Source organism: Echeneis naucrates, chromosome 4 (genome assembly GCF_900963305.1).
Source record: "Echeneis naucrates chromosome 4, fEcheNa1.1, whole genome shotgun sequence".
NCBI lineage: Eukaryota > Metazoa > Chordata > Actinopteri > Carangiformes > Echeneidae > Echeneis > Echeneis naucrates.
Window position 1 is genome coordinate 17,756,000 of NC_042514.1, and position 18,546 is coordinate 17,774,545.

An 18,546-nucleotide genomic window follows, 5' to 3' on the forward strand; every position below is an offset into this window, starting at 1 on the left:
TAAATGTACTGAGCTGTGGCGTTACCCTACAGTGGCCTCCTGGCAAAGGGTTAGAACAAAGCCATGGCCAGGCCTTTGTAATGTGCATTTTACGTAATTATTAATTGAGCAAATGGTAAATTTTTGACATTTGGCCAGTTGTTATGGCATTAATCTAATGTTCATGCTGTGATCACACAGTATGTTCATTCTGCAATTTATCCAGTGCTATGACCCATTTCTGTGACCCAGTGGAATGAGAGCAGGTTACGCAGTCACTGGAATCACTTTCAGAATGGGAGGAAGTATCAGAGGAATTAATGAGGTAAAATTGTGTTTAGGCCCTGCAGCAGTAGAAGTTTCTGACCTGGGAAATAACATTATCATCAGTTCAGGGTAAAAATATAATGTTAGGCATAGGGAAAGAATGCTGAGTTCTTTCAATCAAACTGGCTTAGTAAAGTTAATTGATTATATTAGCGCTTATTAAAATTATAATTGTATGGTAATATTTAATGCTTTGATGCCTAACCTAACTGCGGAATCAGCTGAATGTGCAAATGACCTTATAGAAGCGGCATATGGCGTTAATTGAGCTCTCTTTCATCCCCAATATTGAATACTTTGATAAGTTATGGGAGCTCAAGCATCAACTAATTTTTTTCTTCTCTCCTCATTCTCAACAATTGAGATATCAGCTCATTAAAAAAAACCCCAGAGACTGTTAACTCTTTCCACTCCTTCGCCTATTCTCCCTTTATGTCAGTCACTGTATCCATAAATCCCCCCATTCTGCCATTTATTTTGCCAGCTTTGAAACATTAATTACTCCATGAGTCCACCAGAGCCGGATTTCTGCACCAAAGCTCTCCGCTCAGATCCGCTAAATGCACCGCGCCCGCCCACAGCGCCACAATGGGAGACATCCCAACAATGGTTATCAGTCCTTAGCAAGTCAGGATGTTTTGCCCCTGTCTAATTGGAGTGAAATTTTCTAAATAATAGAAAAGCCTATGCTTTTTTTTTTTGTTTGTTTTTTTATTTATTTTGTTCCTCCGTGAGGTTTCTAAGAACAAAGGAGGATATGGGGTTTCCAGCCCAGTTACACAGGGATCTCAAGTGCATACCCAACAAAGGAGCAATTAGACGGGGCTTATATAGCAGATGCAGACACACATATGGATGTAGACTTATGCACGTACGCATTATCCTGCCTCATTGAAATAGCTTTGGTTTGGCTCCATACACACGTACACACAGAGGTCCTGCAGGGCAGCTTTGCAGTCATGCTGATATAGTAATGAGAAGAGAGAGACAGCTTATCACAAACCCTCCAACGCCGCCCCCACTCTCGTAGTCTTTCTCCCCTGTCCATTTTCCCTTCATAAACCCATCCAAAAACCCCAGAGTCAGGCCATCTGCAGATTGTGTTTAATTTTTTAACTCAGCCAAGTGCCAAGCAGAATTATAAAACATCCTAAATGTAGCACAAGGCTAATACGCTGATGATAGCTAAGCATCCTTGCTGCTTTTGATTAAAAAAAAAAAACAACTAAAAACATTGATCACTGGTTGTAGCACTCTAAAGCTACAAGACTTAATTAACTTGTGTGATTCAGTTTTGTATATCTGCATGTATTTGGATTTGGGTGTGTGTATTCTATGTACAGTATGTACATGCATGCATGCAGGCATTCATTGTTGCAAGCTGTGTTTGTGTGTTTTTGATCATTCTGTAAAATTAAGATTGAGAGAGAGTGTATGGTGACATATTTATAGAATATGAAGGTTCATTTTTTTTTATTTCTCATAAATTTTTTTAATATATTATATCTGACGGCTATAGATTTCCCCACAGTTAATAGTGGAGCCAAGGTGGTTAGTCAGTCCTGAATCAATCAGCTCAAACAAGTCATAATATTTGGAGATGAATGCCTAAACAATGGCTACACCTGTTAAACATATTTGTTCTGTTGAGAAAGCACCTCTCAACTTTGAAGAGTAAAAGGTCGATGTTGATGTTTTTTTCTCAGCAGAGGTTCTGTTTTTTTTGGGGTTTTTTTTTTTTTGTGTTTTTTTTTTTTTTTTTTTTTTCCCCCTGGCATAGTAGCCAATTTGTACTCAGTATTTGAACTCAGCAGGAACTAGATTTTCAGAGGGCTTTTACGTCCCTAGCTTTCCGAATAACACACTGTGTCTAAATAAGCAGGTCCTCGACGTTCAGTCAAGTCTTGTGAAGTACAAAGTTAAAGCTGGGGCTAAAAAGTAAAGCTAATTAATTTGAAATATTGAAAATGTCATCTTGATTGTCTACTCGTTACTCGAAGGTCGTTTGTATTGCTCTATTAATTACAAGACTGGATCAAACCCCTCGATGGCCGGACTGACTGGTCAAATCTTGCAATGCAGTCTGACAGAGTTACGAATCGCAGCTCTGCCTAAATTTACTCAGTCATCACTTAGAGAGAGAATGAGTAGAGACAGACTATCTTTCCTTTTGAGGTTATTTCTTCAGGCTTTTGCCTTTAATATAGTCAGAGTGAGACAGAAAGAAAGGATGGCATGCAAGAAAGGCTCTACAACTGGGCTCTAACCTGTCCTGCTGTGGCGGTACGAAGCCCAGAAGGCATGCACTCCACCAGGTGAGCTACAGGGCCTAATTGTCACTGACAGACTATCCCACACAGAATTTGTCTTACACACAGAGCACAGTTTCCGTCTGACAACTGCAATAGTTTATCCTTTATTTACTTCCAACTCCATAATGTAACCTTTGGCCTAACTCCTTCTGTTTAATATGCAGTATTGGTAATAACGGTTAGAACAAAACCTCTAGTGATTTTCTGTTCAGTGCGTCGGATGTTTAGTTATTCTCTACCGCCTTTTTTCATGATGACACAGTTTATTTGCTGGATTGGAAGTGACATGCACTGTAGACATCCATATCCATGTATGATCCAGTCACATACCAGGTTTATACCCAGTTTGTTTTTTAAAAAAGCCTGGAAATGTTAGTTATCAACACTTAGTATAATAATAGTAACGGGTTAATGTAACCTTTTGAATACCCAACTCCATCTGAGTTAAAATTATTGGAAATATTCTCACAGACTCACGCACTCCCTCAGACAGACAGTCAGTCAGTCGGGGATATTCAAGGTTACAGAGATGACCCCACTCTTTCAGTTTGGCAGGGAGCAGGGATGGATTAGATCTGAGACACCCTCTAAAACCTTATAAATCTACATTTGATCAACAATTTTAAAGAATATATCTAGAAAATTATGAGCCTTCAGAGCATGAAGGAATGTGTGTGAGGGGTGTTTTGTGTGTCTGTGTGTGTGTGTGTGTGTGTGTGTGCGCGCGCGTGTGAGAGTGCTCAAAGCGCCGCTCTGTGTCCCCTCGGCTGTGTTAACGCTCCCGCCGTGTGTTGTTGTTGTGTGTGTGTTAAACACATGCAGTCCCTATCCTTGCCACAGTGGTCATCGGATTGCTCTGCACTGGCGGATACCTGGTCTGGCGCAACTGGCGACGCAAGAACACCAAGAGCATGAATTTCGACAACCCTGTTTACCGCAAAACCACCGAGGACGACGACGATGAGATCCACATCGGTCGACACAGCGAGTCTATCGGCCACGTCTACCCAGCAGTGAGTGGCAGCCACAGTCAGCCCTTTATAGCGCTCCCTCTCGGGGGCGGCATCACAGACAGCAACTCTCATTGGTACTCAGGGGCGCCGATGCTCTCCAGCAGCAAATGAGAGAAGCTGCAGAGGAAAGGAAGGAATTTTTGAGATGTGGGAGGATGCGTTGGGGTTTGGATAAAACCCTGTTGTTGTACTTGTAGGCCTGGTGGAAAGAAAGAACAGGCTTGCACATGCACGTGTCCACATGCTCACATATCGTTTTTGTAATGATCACTGACGCCATCAGCCATACACACACTTAAGCCCTTCATCTCTCCGCCAAGTTCACTTAATTCATCTCCATTGATCATCGTCTTACACTACATACATTAGTCGATTCCAAATCCCTGTCAACGTCCCATTTATTTGTACATTGTGTTATTTCTGGTTGTTAAAGTGTTTGTCCTGTCACTGGGAGACATATGTTTTTTAGAATGTCCCTGTTTCCTGATCAAAAACTACGCACAGACATAGATATCATCTTTTAATTACAGAAGTAGCTAATGCAAAAGGTTGTTTTTTGTTGTTTTTTTTTATCTGCATAGCATGTAAATGACGGAAATTATGTGCCACACAGTAGCATGTCTGTCAGAGAAGGAGTTTGCAGATGGGTCTTTGTTATTTCTGCTGCTGAAACTATGCATCAGAGGCTTAAATAATTACTGTTGTCTCTTTGTAGTTTGTACAAAAGAGAGTCGCATGCAGTGGCATCTGAGTGCAAATTATTTTAGTGTTAAGATTTCTGTGAGAAGAGGACTTATTTTTTTTTGTGACCTCAGAAAAGCTGACTGACAGGACAGCAGCGCAGGATTAGACCGCTCTGTGAATAAACTGGATTTTTAGAGTATGGTAACATCATGAGAATGCCACTATGTGAATTTAATTTGTCCCTACACTGTAAGTCAGAAATGAACGATAAAAAGGGAGCATAAATCAGAAACAACGATAATTTAAGATAGATTTTCTTTTTGGTCCTGTTCTATCTTGTGTACAGTTGCTGAAGACACGAGTCTGCACATGATGCGTTCCAGGCAACCCTGTTGATTTCCTATTGATGTAGATGCATTTTAAGAATCATTTGTGTTCATCTGTTTTTCACAAACTGGAGATTTGTGCTCAGGTGCACTTAGATTTGGAGGGCTTGTCTCACCAGGCTACTTGAATATGCTTGTTGTTTTAAATATTGGAGAGAACGCAGAGAAGGGCACCTAAAAAGGATAATTTTTTTCAGTGTGGGCTTTGATCTGTTGGCATGGTAACAAAGATTTCTTTGTGTTGCACTGAAGAAAAAAGAGGCAAAGAATTCTTTGTACTACTTGCATGATGACAGGCTGAGATACACATGCACACATAACACACGCACACGCACACAAAACAGTTCCACAACTGAGTCATATTAAGATTCAAGGTCAAAGTAACAACCATCTTCAGTGAAAGGCTGGAGAGAGCGTGCGCTCTCCCTTGTGTTTTCTGCATTTTATTATTTGCTTCTGTACAAATCTCTCTGTTATTGTCTTCTCATCGTTTTTATAGTTTTCCTCCTCTCCTGTCTGTCCTCTACACTCCCCCCACCCTGTCCTCTTCTTTCCTTTCCTTTCGTGGCGATATGGCAGCTCAGACAGCCAGGCAAATCAGGTTGGCATTGTGTGGGCCAGGCATTCAGCTGCAGGCAGGCATCGTGCATTACTCACATACAAATAGTCAGAGAGGGAGGGAATGAGAGGGGATCTCAAAGAGGAAAGGAGGGAGAATTTAAAACTGGGAGGAAGAGAAGGAGACAGGAAATATGAATATGACCCTGCCATTCCTTTTCCTGACTTCCACCTGGACTTATCTCTGTCTCTTTTTCCCCCTTTTCCTCATGTCAGTCACTTTTCTATCTTACTTTTCTCTCTCTCTCTCTCTCTCCTTCACCAGCCTACTATGGTAACAGTCTTTTTATCTGCTGTTTGCAGCGCGTGGCACTCAGTCTGGAGGATGATGGCTATCCCTGAGGGGTGGGATGCAGCCTGCCCTCCCCCAATCCCCATCCTGGCCCCTCCTCTCACCACAGCCTCTACACCACTACAATGAGGCCAGTTCAACGCAGAGGACAAAGAGAAGAGAGAGTCCTCATTTTTGCCTCCCGCTTTTAAAGGAGTAGGGATGACACGTACATCACATAAATCCCCTTTCCTTTCATACTCTGTCCATTGGAGTAACATTACTACCACTACTAGCAACTATACTACTTCCTCTAGTGCTAGTTTTTAATAGTCTCTGCTCCACTCCTCTCTTCTCTCTGCCTCTTGTTAGTTGTAGTGGTGTACAAAAATGCTGCTTTATATATATATATATATATATATATATATATGTTATTATTATTATTATTATTATTATTATTATATTTTTTTTTTATTATTTTTTTTCAGACTAACCTCAACTAGTTGTCTCAGTGCACAATGTAAAAAGAAGGCTGTCTGGCCAGTGTACAAGGAGAAAAAAAGCCAGCGTGCATTATTTTTAATTGCTCATATTTTCACTCTTTATTTATTTTATTTGGATGTGTTTGCTTTTGTAAATATGTGATCAGCATCTCTTGGTGCACAGCACTAAAAGCAGAGTCGTTCAAGAAGGCAAGGACTTTTTGCATTTTCATCTTGAGTCAACAACATTGGGAATGGGGGGGCGGGGGGGTGTCATCCTTTTTCACACCAAGATTCATCCCTTTGCATATTGTATGTAGGGAAAGACAGCTAAATATAGCCAAGGGGAAAGAACACTGTTAAATATTATGGGATGGTGCTCATGTTTCTGATGGTGTTCACTTTGGGGTGAAAGTTTTTTGTTTTGTTTTTGTGGAAGGATTTGTCCCTTCAGTATAGTGTAGCGTTTAGTGCCTCAGAGCAAAAAGCCGCAGGGTAGAAACGGAAAAGTATTATGGGTAATCCTCTCTCTTGGTATCATTAGTATGCCTACAAGAATGAAGTTGGGATTGTTTGCTTGTTAAAGGCATTGTTTACTGTTTACTGTTTGTGTCTGGTTGTGGGGTTGATGTTCCAGCCCCAGACGGCAAAGACGTTTACGTAACTGATTTGAGATTTGTACTTTTGACTCGATGGTTATTTTTTTAAATAGGGACAGAACAGGCAGGCTTGCCAGTGATTTCATATGCTCTCTGATGTTTAGTGGCTGGAGCTGTTTACATTTAAAAGCATAGTTGCACATAGTAAATTGGAAGTGTGAGAAAGATCATCATCATCTAAGGCATCTGAGAGGTTCTGCACTGGCTTCATCATCTCTGTTTTTGACTGCTACTTTTTGAAATGAAGATTCGGTTGCAACCTCATGTAAGTTTAAAAATCAACGTAGAAGAGAAGATAACATCAAATATGCATTGAGTTCCCTATACGCCGCATATCCTGACACAGGCCGAGGGTGAGGAAAAGGAAAGGAAAGAGTCAAGAGAAAGGTGGACACTAGCATGTGGAGTTACAGCAGTATCATTGCTCCACGTCTCCTGGGCTGTCAACATTTCCACCACTGTGCAACAGACAACTGCAAAAGGGTTTATTCGTTTTTGCTGCACTTATGCCTCTCATGGAATTCTTATGGGTGTGCTCACCCAAAATACCGCATTTCCTTTGATTTGACCCAAACATGAAGAGTTTGATATGTTTGAAATATGCAGGTCACATGTATTGGCTCTACCAAACATAGAAATGGAGGTTCGAACTCGAAAACACTCAACAAGTACCAGTGCCACTGTCACAGTGGCTACACACCACTGAATTTGGTGATTCAAAGCCTGAACTTTCCTTTTCTTTTTCTTTCCTCACCATTTTAACAGCATAGCCCAAGTTGAGAAGAAAGGGCTTTCTGCTGTCACCTGTTCTGTCCTGAACTGTTCTGCTCGGTTGTGAGCTGTCCTGTTTTGTATCAGTAGATGACTGCTACGCTGAGACTGATTTGATTTGAAAGGTGGATAGAGAGGAAATGTGTAAACCCGTGTAAAGAGCTGATCTTCCACTGGCTTGCCACAGACATCCAGCCCACTGAATCAGATGGAATTTATTCCCAGTGAATATCGCAATAATTACTCATAATGTGTCATAACAGTTAATTACTGGAGGCTGCCATGATAGCTTTTATGCGATGTTGTGGCAAATTAACACAGCACACAGGGCTGATTTGTGCCGACTACATACCACAATTGTCTTCCATTGTGAGAGTAACAAATCTGAACAGTTTTGCCTTTTAGCAGAGCTGAGCTAAGACATGCTTCTGTTTTTTCACATCGTCTGTCTTTCAATAAACTTCACATATGCCTGAACAGAAAGCAAAAAAATCTAAAATAAAGAATGAAATGCAAACAATGAAGTCTTCCCTTATGGACTGAGCATATGTGTTTATCCACGTTTACAGACAGACACAGTGCATACAAACAAAAGAAAATTGGATTTTGTGGTAATTATTATTCACAGCTCTTACTGTTTCTTTGAGCAGGCGCTCAGGTAGGAACTATGGAGGAGGAAAGCCCCTCAGAAACAAACAGAAGCAAACAGAAGCAAAGGTAGAGTACGCTATTTGTGAAGGAAAAAAAAAAAAAGGCTGGTCGTTTATTTTGCTAGATTTCTGCTGATATTGTGTCGTTACATTCACTCACACTGGCTCCTCTTACTGTACCTCCCTCAAAAAGATTGCACTCTTCTCTATCAGTTTATGATCCGCAGCAGGCAATTTGTTTGCACTGTATGTGACGAGTGGCATTATAGAAAGGTAAATTGTCGTCCTCTATGAGCACTCCACTCCCCAACATCTGCCTAATGAGGGAGGATCGAGCACAAGGGGAAGGCCATCTCCTCTTATCTTAACCTTGTAGAGACGAAGGTAAAATAAAATGCTTTACATGGTAGGCAGGCTTTGACTAAGGTTGGCATAATGCTGCACTGAAGGCCTCCTGCACTGTGCGTATTCAGGCAGGATTTAGAAATGGTTTTAAATGGACAGAGCTAAACTTTGGTAACATTTTGGTTATTTATTATATATATATATATTATCTGGAGGTATTACAGCTGTATACATGTCAAAGCCGAAGCAAAGATTAAGAGGATTATGTTACAAGCCAAGGTTGCACAGGTCGGACACATTTGTGACTTTAAAATGAGATAAATCGCAAACCCTCCGCTGGATTGAACACTGGAGGGAGTCAGCTCTGCACTCCATTCTTTCCTGTGTGTTTGCGTTTACTTCGGGTCTAATCATGTTTCACAATGAGGGGTTGCAGTTAGGAAGATAAATTGCTTATTTATTGAGGTACGTGAGCATGACATAGCAGAAAAGTGTGGAGACAGAGTAGCTGCTCCACTTTGTGGCCACCTTGAGAGCCTCCCACTCCACTGAAGGACACTGGAAAAAACCAGAAAAAGACTTTATTCATTCATATTATTGTCAGCAGGAATTCCAGAGGGAAGCGTGGACATACATTGACTCTTTATTTCCGGGAACATTAATTACAAAGAGAGTTTAACCAGAAATCAACATTCAAATGCCCGTGTAACTGTTTGTTTTATACAGTCAACGTCCGTAAGGACAGGCTGCAGCTAAAAGGACTCGTCTGACCGCCGAGAAGGTCTCGTGAATTTTTATGCATGTTGCTCATCTATTGTACAATACAATTACGATTTGTTAACTCGCTATCTAAAACAAGTTCAAATAATGTTTCCCAATTTAGGATTTGCACATCACTAAGTGACAATGGTAGTTAGTCACTAAGTTAAAAAAATTATAAATGCTAGCTTGTTAATATCCGTTTAGGTTGAAGAGGAAGTAATGAGCAATCTGACTGAACCTACGTGCAAACCTACCTTTTTCTCACTCGTTCTAAATGGTAGAGAAACCACCGAAACACATTTCTCTTCTTATCTAAACAAAAAAAAAAAAAAAAGGCATTTGCACTAAACATATCCTGACCCCCTGAACTTGTTATTTCTGGTTGGGATGTCACAATGTGTGATTCTACTGTAACTTCCTGTCTACGTATCAGATTGTTTTTTCTTGGACAACACAACTTTTGTAGCGGCTGATTTGCACATTAGCAGAAGATAATTTAAAGAAGACTCCAGATTTAGTAGGCAACTAGTTTCACAATAGTAGTCTTTTTTCCTTACTCTTAATCTAAACTTTTACCTTTTCTAGGGTGCATGATGTACAGCAACCTATGTAACGCTGCTGTAACTCTTAATGTAAACTTGTATATGAACAAAGCATCTAGATATTCCCAATCAAATCAGAATGTATCATAGGCAGCGCACTAACAACAGGTCAAGCTAAATCATTTCAAATCATCCATGACAAGGTTGAGTCGGCTTTTTTTTTTTATGGAAGTGATATTATAAGTAATTAGTTGATCATAGCAACTACTAACAGTCCTAATAACCTGTTACGTAATGTGATTATATGCTGTGATTGTAGTGTTCCTGATTTGTGCTCCCTGTTTCAACTATCCTGTCGTTTCTTCACACTTTTGCACTCTTTTAATCCCAGTCTTTACTGAGCAGAGAGTCTGACCCATGCTGCTTTAACCAGGACACGGTGAACGCTTCCTAACATCACTCACATCTCGCCGTCCCTTCACCTCCTCATGCACTGGATGAAACCGATGCCCACCGGGAGGCTTTAAGTCTCTCCGTGGTTGTTACACTATTGAACTTTCTATGTGCCAGCTCATTCTCTTCCCCCCTCCCATCTCCATCTCAACCATTGACATTTCCATTGGCAAGGGCTATCGGTTTTTTGGGTAGACAGACACACGCATACACTCACTGGAAGAATGGAAAAGCACTGTAGGTTATAAACTGGACCCCCCCAAAATGACAAGGAAATCCCTTGAGGCGGGATAAACAAAAAAAAATAATAAATAACACTCCCCATTGTGAACCAGTGAACAGGCAAATGAGCAGGCTCAGCCAAGAGATGCTGCACCCCCACACAGCCCCTTCTTCCAGTTACAGTTCGGACCCTCATTAACTCTACTTGGCTGGCATTTAGCTCTTGTTGTTGACCCAGTGGCTTTCCTTCTTCGAATGGTTCCTCCTGTTTCCATGTGGTTTTCTTGGACTGTGAAGTGATTTGTAGTAGTAACTCTCTTTTCTTCAGACAATTTTCCCAGTTTCATATTTCATCTACTTGATGTTTGATTACTTGAAGGGCAGTGTTCAGTTGCTGACATTTTTCTACCACAGTGAAATGAAACGTTTTTTGCAAGGGGAGGGGGCGGGGGGCAGTAAAGGGGACGTTGGGAAATCTGTTAATGTGAAGCGTTTTTTGGGCTGGGATGATGATCTCTACAGTTATCTCACAGATTCAGGTGGGTGAAAATTACTTCCAAATTATGGTTTTCAAATTTGCTTTTTGGATTTGTTTTTTGTTTTTTTTTTTTACCTGTCTACCTGTCAAAATGTTACTGATGTGTCATTGCCTGCAAGGAAATCTCAAAAACCATTTGGGGGTCTGTCCATTCCACAGCCATATGACAGGCATTTTTCAAAAACGCTGTTTGTTGCACAAAACTTTTCAAGAAGCCTTCTGCACTGTGTAAAGAGATAACGTTCTTAGGAGGGGAGTAAAAAACAGGGAAGGGGTGGGGGGGGTGCGGGTGATCCAATGGTACAGTCCAATGGTTTTGAATCATGACTTGTAAATACATTTTCATACAGCAAAAACCTTTTGATAATGTTTTAAATGTATCTGTAAAAAAAGATGTACATAAACCTCTGGGGTAAAAAGGAGTGTAGACAATATATGAATTTATTTGTACACAAGAGCACTGGATTTCTTTACTACTTGATTGTAACTAAAAATTAATAATCTGCCAAAGTGTTTTTATTTTACTTTTTCTCCCGTCTGTTCCGTATGTTTCTTTTATCGTTGCTTTTTAACAGCATTTCAGAATTTTAGTGTTCATACTGTATTTAATTCTGTTGAATAGATTTTGTTGTTGTGTGTTTTTTTTTTTTTTTTGGTTTGTTTGTTTGTTTTGTTTTTAAAGAGGGTTATCATTTTAATTTATTGGTGCCTTGTTTTGTGCTCCTGTATACTTTTACTCTTTCTGTTTTTCTGTTCTGTGTCTGCGGGAGGGCGTAGGAAGGATGGGTTAACTGGTGGGTTGGTGATCGAAGGGGTGGGGGGGGGGGGGGGGGGGGTGTTAAAAACTTAGCAACTTCTGTACTTACATGGAATATCTGTACTGTATGCCAAAATGGTCTCACTCACGTTTCTATGAAATCAAGCTGTTGATAAATATCTCTATATATTGATATATTAAATTTATAAAAACTGTCCAACCTTTAGTGTTGAGAGTTGATGTTTTTTCATGGTGCGTCCAAAGCAAATCTTGTTTGTTTACTTTAAACTACTAAATCTGCTAAATCTGCTAAATTAGACCATTGTTGGAGAACATACAATCATCAAGGTAACTTCTAGGTATACACTGACCAAGAACAAAGCAGAGAGGTAAATCTATATTGATGTTAAAGATAAATTCTCTTTGAACCATTTGAACATATAATTTAACAGAAATGTGTTTCTGTTGCTTATCTTATTATATTGAATCAAACTTCAAACTTACTATTTTGGGGAGCTAACCAATTAATTTATAACACAGTGCCAATATCCCAGTAGTTAGTAATTGTGTCAAGGGGAATGGATTTTTAATGCTAAAGCTTATTGAGACTTATTGTTTTCAGGTTTTATTAAATTCAATGGAGAGATTAAGCTCACAAAACATGGTTTCCAGCAAAGGTGAAACCTGACTCGAGAAATAACGGATTTTGGTTGTTTTTATGTGTAAACTTAAAGATCAAGGTCACAGTGAACTCATAAAATATCATTTTTGCCTTTTGAACACAATATCTTGACACTGGGTCTTAGAAATGAAGTCATTAGATTTGGTAAAAATGTCAGTGTGATCTTACAAAACACCTTTCAGCCATAACTCATAGAAGCATTTATGAGAATACATTATGTCACACAAATGATAATTATCTTACATGACTCTGGATTAACAGGAGTGTAATCAGAAATTAGTCTGAGTGGCACACAGCCATGAGGCAGTAATTAACTTTGGTGTCCGTTTGTCCTGAATAAATCTTCCAAACGTTTGTGTTTTTCTATAATGATGGAGAGCGCTGCCAGCGGCAGTTTCCCTGTTTGTTTCCTCTTTGTCCACAGCTCAGCTCTCTAAAGACAGACCGAGTTAGTGCAGTGGAGGACAATCAGAGCTGAAGTGAACAGCCACAGGACAGTCACTGTAAGCAAGAAGGGAAAAAAAAAAAAACAACAACAAATTGTCTGGTGGCTGGTGAGTTTGTCAAGCATGACAGTTTATTGGGGGTTTGATGGATGAGCCAGCAGGGAGAGCTGGCTCAGGATATGGGTGCTCTTTGGTCTGCCCATTGTTCCAGGGCTGCAGTCGCTCTTCATTGAAGATTCAGGCCCGCCTGTGATTTTGCACTGTCATCTCCCCAAGCATGGCAGAAATCAGGGTGGCTCGATGGTTTTCATTGAGAAGTAATGATAACCGAAGAACTGGTAGTTGGTAGTTCAAGACGTTTTGCGCTATACTTGGCACTTTTTTTGCAGCGTTGTTGGCATTCATCAAGGCTTTCTGCTGGATTTTTATCATTTTCCTTTCAGCAATCTTCCCCACACATAATAGTTGGAAGTGTAGTCACCCTCTGAAACCTTGGAATATCTCTCTTTGACCATAAAAACTGATACATTCGTGCTTCAGTTTCAGTAAAAGAATATGTTGCATGTTATATTAAATAGGTCATGTTTAAATCATAATTGTATCTATGTTTAAAAGGAAAACAGCATTTGTGCATGTGGCCCAGAAATTATATTCTTTTGAAAAGCGTTAAATCCGCAGAGAAGTAAATCAAAGATAACTAAAGCCTCCCACATCAACAAAAATCAGCAAGCAAGTAACAATAACTAAAAATATAGATATGATTCAGTGTATCTGGTTAGAGAGAAATATGTCTGACTATAGTGAATAGAATTTATTTTTTACTTTATTTTAGCTATTTTTATCTCTGCAAATGATGCTGTAGAGGTCATTACATTGAGAATCATCAAATCCGCAACACTGCCGTACTCCGACTGTAATCTGTTTTTCTGTTCAACCCTTTTAAAAGCCGTGTAACGGTCCACTTTCACAACACTGGCAGGAATCCAGCCTCCATCCTCAACATCTTTGTCTCTCTCAGCACCTTTTTTCCCCCCTCTCCTCTGCTAAATGGAGCTCTTGTCGGACTCTATTCGTCAACATTTGGAGTTATTGGGGCATCAAGGTGCCTGAGTGCAGAAAATATTCTCTCCCTACCTGTCACTTAAGAAAGGTATAAAATATTTGGTGTGCTGGGAATGTCAACTCTACTTATGAAAATGATCGCACATGTGGCACAATTTTAGATTCACAATTCAATTTGTATAGCATAAAGTACATTAGAGATTTCTGACTTTTGCCTTTTACTGAATCACAATTATTTTAATGTTATTATAAATAATTTTACCTTATTCAGTTAAAATTATGATTCTGTTCATATGAAAGTTTATTCACCCTTTTCTTGCCAACACACTACATGCTGATGTGATTCTAACCTTGCTAAGCCCCCCTCCCCCATGTTCTATGTACCACATTGGTATATGTATAATAATCCACATAGTTACACTTTTTTTGCAGAATTAAATGAATACACAGAAAATTTGGTGCCACAGGATCACATTTTAAGTGTCCCTCTACATACCAATGACTGCTAGTTATAGTTGCTATAATGAGTCTCCATATGAACCCTTTGGTGCTGATTGTCGCAAATTCACCTCAAATTGCTTTCATTCAGAATGCAACCAAGATAGTTTATTTCCCGGGTGCCGTTTTTTTTTTTTTTTAATACAAATGTGAATAAATCCAGGTGTCAACTATAGGAAGTACTGTCATTATACTGATGGAACTGCGTGACTGTTTTGGTTTTCTTGACTTGCAACTTAAATTTTTTGCTTCACTCTTCCTACTCTCATCAGCATCATTTCCAGCAGCACCTGGAAACACAATCAGCTAGAAGCTGTACATACCAGGTATCAAAACAACAGAAGACAGAAGTAGATATTCGCCTCAGGTGGGCAGGGGAAACGAAACGAGAAGGATTTTGAATGATGTCCAGAAATGCAACGCCACATAGATGCTTATGCTTGTGCCGAGTCTGGTAAGTACACTCCTGGACAATAACACCACTGTGAGGGTCCGATTTTAAGTTTGTTTCTATGCATCTTGACATCATTGCAAATGAAGGAAACATCAACAATCTTAGAAGCTGAAATGAATGACAGAAAAAAATAGATATGTCTATTAGCATGAAAGTGTTAGCGGGAAGCCTTCATGCTCTGCTGTCCCTGCCCCATAACACTAATGCTGGTACCATCACCGCTGAGCCTGCAGCACCATGCTGAAACACAACCACCCATACCAAACTGCCCGGCTCTTTTCAACCAAGAAAAAGATTTTTGATGTTTTCTGGGAATAGTGCCTGCTGTAAAACATAGTGACAAAGAGCAGAACCTCTGCCGATGTTTGCTTTTGTAATTTCTTTTAATAGCGTTCTGTGATTGTCTCTTACACCTCTCCATTATTCCTTTTTTCATTACCTCCCTCCCTGCTTCTGTGTCTGCGTTGCCCCTGAAAGCCCAGGAAGTGCAGCTTTACGACACTCCTGTGTGTGAACAATTTGACATAATTAACAGCAGGAAATGTTTCTCAAGCTTTGCAATAAAACTTGATTGTAACAAGCAAATTGCATTCACTCTCCCTCATCAGTTCTCTATCCCTTATCCCTTTTTGCATTTTCCCCTCCCTACCTGTCTCTCTTGGTCCATTTAGTTTTACCTCTATCAGCAGTACTGTGCTTCCTTATGTAGAACTTGCCCACTGTGGCACCATTCTGTTGTAGTGATAAGGTGTTTTGACTTTGTGAAAGGAGTGGTTAATATGCCACATCTGGTCTCATAAAGTTATTGCAATAAAGTCTGCTTCTGTTTAAAAATGCAGTGAGCACATGGCCAATCCGCTGCCTCTTTCTCTTTCTCTGCCTCATGGATGACAGTTCCTATTATCTCCTGGATAATAAGTTGCAGAGAATAGCCAGGGGGGGCATACAAGGGAGCAGGGATATTGTGTACTTGTTTTTGTGTGCATGTTTGTGTTTTGGTGTTTGTTAGCGTGGACACTTCTACAATTGTGCTTCTCTGCTTGTATTCATAGATTTCTATTCTAGCAGGCGCGTGTGTAGCTATTAATGTTTGCCTGTCTGTATTTGTGTGTCTGTTTGTCCGAGCGCGCCTCTCTTTGTCTGGATTGATGGAATTTTCCAGCTGTGTGCGCCTATGTGTCTCATCGCATTTGTCCGTCTGGATTTGTGTCTGTCTGCCTAGATGCATGCTCGCATGCCTGTTTTGAGGCTGAATGTGTGTGTTTGTGAGGCTGCGCCTGCCATGGAACACTAGAGGAGGAGTTGATGGGCTAAGTGCCATTACCAGATAATTACAGCTAAAAGTCTTCATGCTAACGAGGATGGCTCATCATGGTGCTGGCAGAGAGCTGGGCCATGAAAGAAAATCTGCAATTCAGATTAGCAGCACATAAATGTTTAGTGCGCGTGTGTGTGTGTGTGTGTGTGTGTGCATGCACCGTAGCTCCACTGTTCATACATGTGTGGTTAGTGCTTGTATGTTGATGGTATTATTGTTAAGCACAGACATTTCTGTTTTCATAAGACACTAGCATCTCACTTTGTGTGTCTGTGTTTGAGCGTGTGTGTGCATGTAATAGCGTTCACGCACAAACAGGAACACTATATGTCAGTGTAATTGGCTGGCGCAGGAGCCCTGTGCGGGCTGAGCGTAAGGGCACTCATAGACCGCATACTGTATATGTTTGTAATAAGATCACTCTTCACTCCCTTGAATGGCTGTACTTCCCTCCTAAATGGTGTCTGTCCAGAGACACAGGCAATCAGCAACAAGAAAAAATACATCTGTAACATGCAATTATATAAAAACATCAAGAAAGTCTTTCCCTCTTTTTGTGCAGCAAATGCTGCCTTTGCATATTAGTGAGTAATGAACTTAATTAAATTAGCTTCCTGCTGGGAAAGGTGATGGTGCTCAGACCTTGATGTTGCACCAGTTTGATTTGCAACAAGTCTGGGAAGGCTTCATCTTTCCAACCCCCCCCCCCCCACCACCACCACCACCATCCCCCCCAAACCCCATCCGCCTTCCAAAGTGGAGTTGATTGGGAGAGAACATCATTTTTACTCATTATCCCCTCTTATGCCAGCCTGGTTTATGGGAATACTACGAGTGTGTGTTGGGAAATTCTGAATCCCCTCACAGTGAGTGTATTTGTGCATCCTCATTTTCATGTGTGCATATTATAGCACAACGTATTGTATAGTTAAACAATAGCACTAAGACATCATCCACTTCAATTAAGAGCAAATGGTTTTCTTCCTCTCAGTTTGTGATTAACAACGTGTTTTCTATAAAAATGAATTTTCCTCCTTCAATAAATCCATTCATTTCAATAAAATAAAGAATTGCATGAGCAACCCCATGAAAAAAAAATCCACTTTTCTTTTTTTTTGTCCTTTTCCTGAGAATAACATATCTGAGCCTGTTAAACACACGGGAGCAGTTTGTTGTTTCGACGAAGCCTTTTTTCACTTACTTAAGTTAACATGCAATCATGGTTGGCCAGTTTTGAGAAGTCAAAACCCTTCTTCAAAAGCCTTCACGGCTTTGAGGGAATTTCACAACGTCTGGTAGACACAATGATGGATGAGGGTCTTGGCACTGACTGGTAATTCAACAGCATGTTGGCTATGTACAGCAGCAATAGAAAAACTACAAATAGCTCTTTTTTAACCAAAATATCCTAGAGGCTAATCGAAAAAAAAAAAAAAAAAAAACTATTGGCGAAATAAATTTGAAACTTTTGAAAAAAATTAAATAAATTGCAGATCTTCTCTGCTTTAATATGCTCTTCTTTAAAAAAAAGTTGTGTTGAGGAAGGCTGTTTAAGTCATGCCAAATTGATCCTTGGCTGATTTCAGTAGTTTATTCTCCTCTGGAGTTCCAAAATTACACTTATAAGAGAACAAAGCTTCGGTCTTCATTAGTAGGGACGAGACATCCTCTTCAGCGCCAGTGGAAACTTTGACTGATTTAACAGTTGTATTTTTACATGAATATTTTGTCTTTGACTTCAAAATCAGAGGACACGTGATGGGCTGAGTGTGTGTGAGCAAAATCTCTGAGCAAATTTACAAATCTACTGATGAATGAAATGTAAATAAAAAATCACCTGAACCAAGTCCTCGGGAAGCACAGGTAAAGGCCTGAAGAAAGGGAACAGTTAAACACAGTGGACACAATGTGTGTTGATAGCAGGTCCCTGAGGAAATCAAGCAGTTAATGTGGAATAATCATCAAAGGTATCAAATGGTTGGCACACCTAATTGAGCGTTATGTTGGTTGCCGTGCTTAAGGCGGCTCAGTCAATACCAAGACGGCAGAGAAGACTGGCAGTTGGGAATAAGTTTAAACCGCCATCTCTCCCGGGGGACATTCAGGCACATTTGTGCCACCAAGACTGTCAGCTTTAGGGAATTGTTTCCCTGATATATTCAGTACTTAATGTAACAATTGAATTATCCAAAGAAGTGCCTGAAATAGTTATAATCAGCTCCACATCTCATTTTCAATTATGACTAAACTTGAATAAAAGCACTTTCATTTGTAATTGAGTTTTAGAGTGTGCTTTTGCCACACTTTTTCCACTG

General features: G+C 40.1%; 1 protein-coding gene across 3 annotated transcripts in view; it reads left to right on the forward strand.

The window, feature by feature from the left end:
- lrp8 (low density lipoprotein receptor-related protein 8, apolipoprotein e receptor) overlaps positions 1-5,956 on the forward strand; it is a 146,302-nt gene extending 140,346 nt beyond the window's left edge. The window contains exons 18-19 of one of the 3 annotated variants that reach the window (XM_029500898.1): positions 3,441-3,631; positions 5,623-5,956. In XM_029500898.1, the coding sequence (XP_029356758.1) occupies positions 3,441-3,631; positions 5,623-5,661 (230 nt within the window). In that variant the 3' untranslated portion in view covers positions 5,662-5,956. Of the gene's footprint in view, positions 1-3,440; positions 3,743-5,622 lie in introns of those variants that run through there. The other 2 variants (XM_029500899.1, XM_029500900.1) reach the window with 2 other exon arrangements.
- Positions 5,957-18,546: the final 12,590 nt, after the last annotated feature.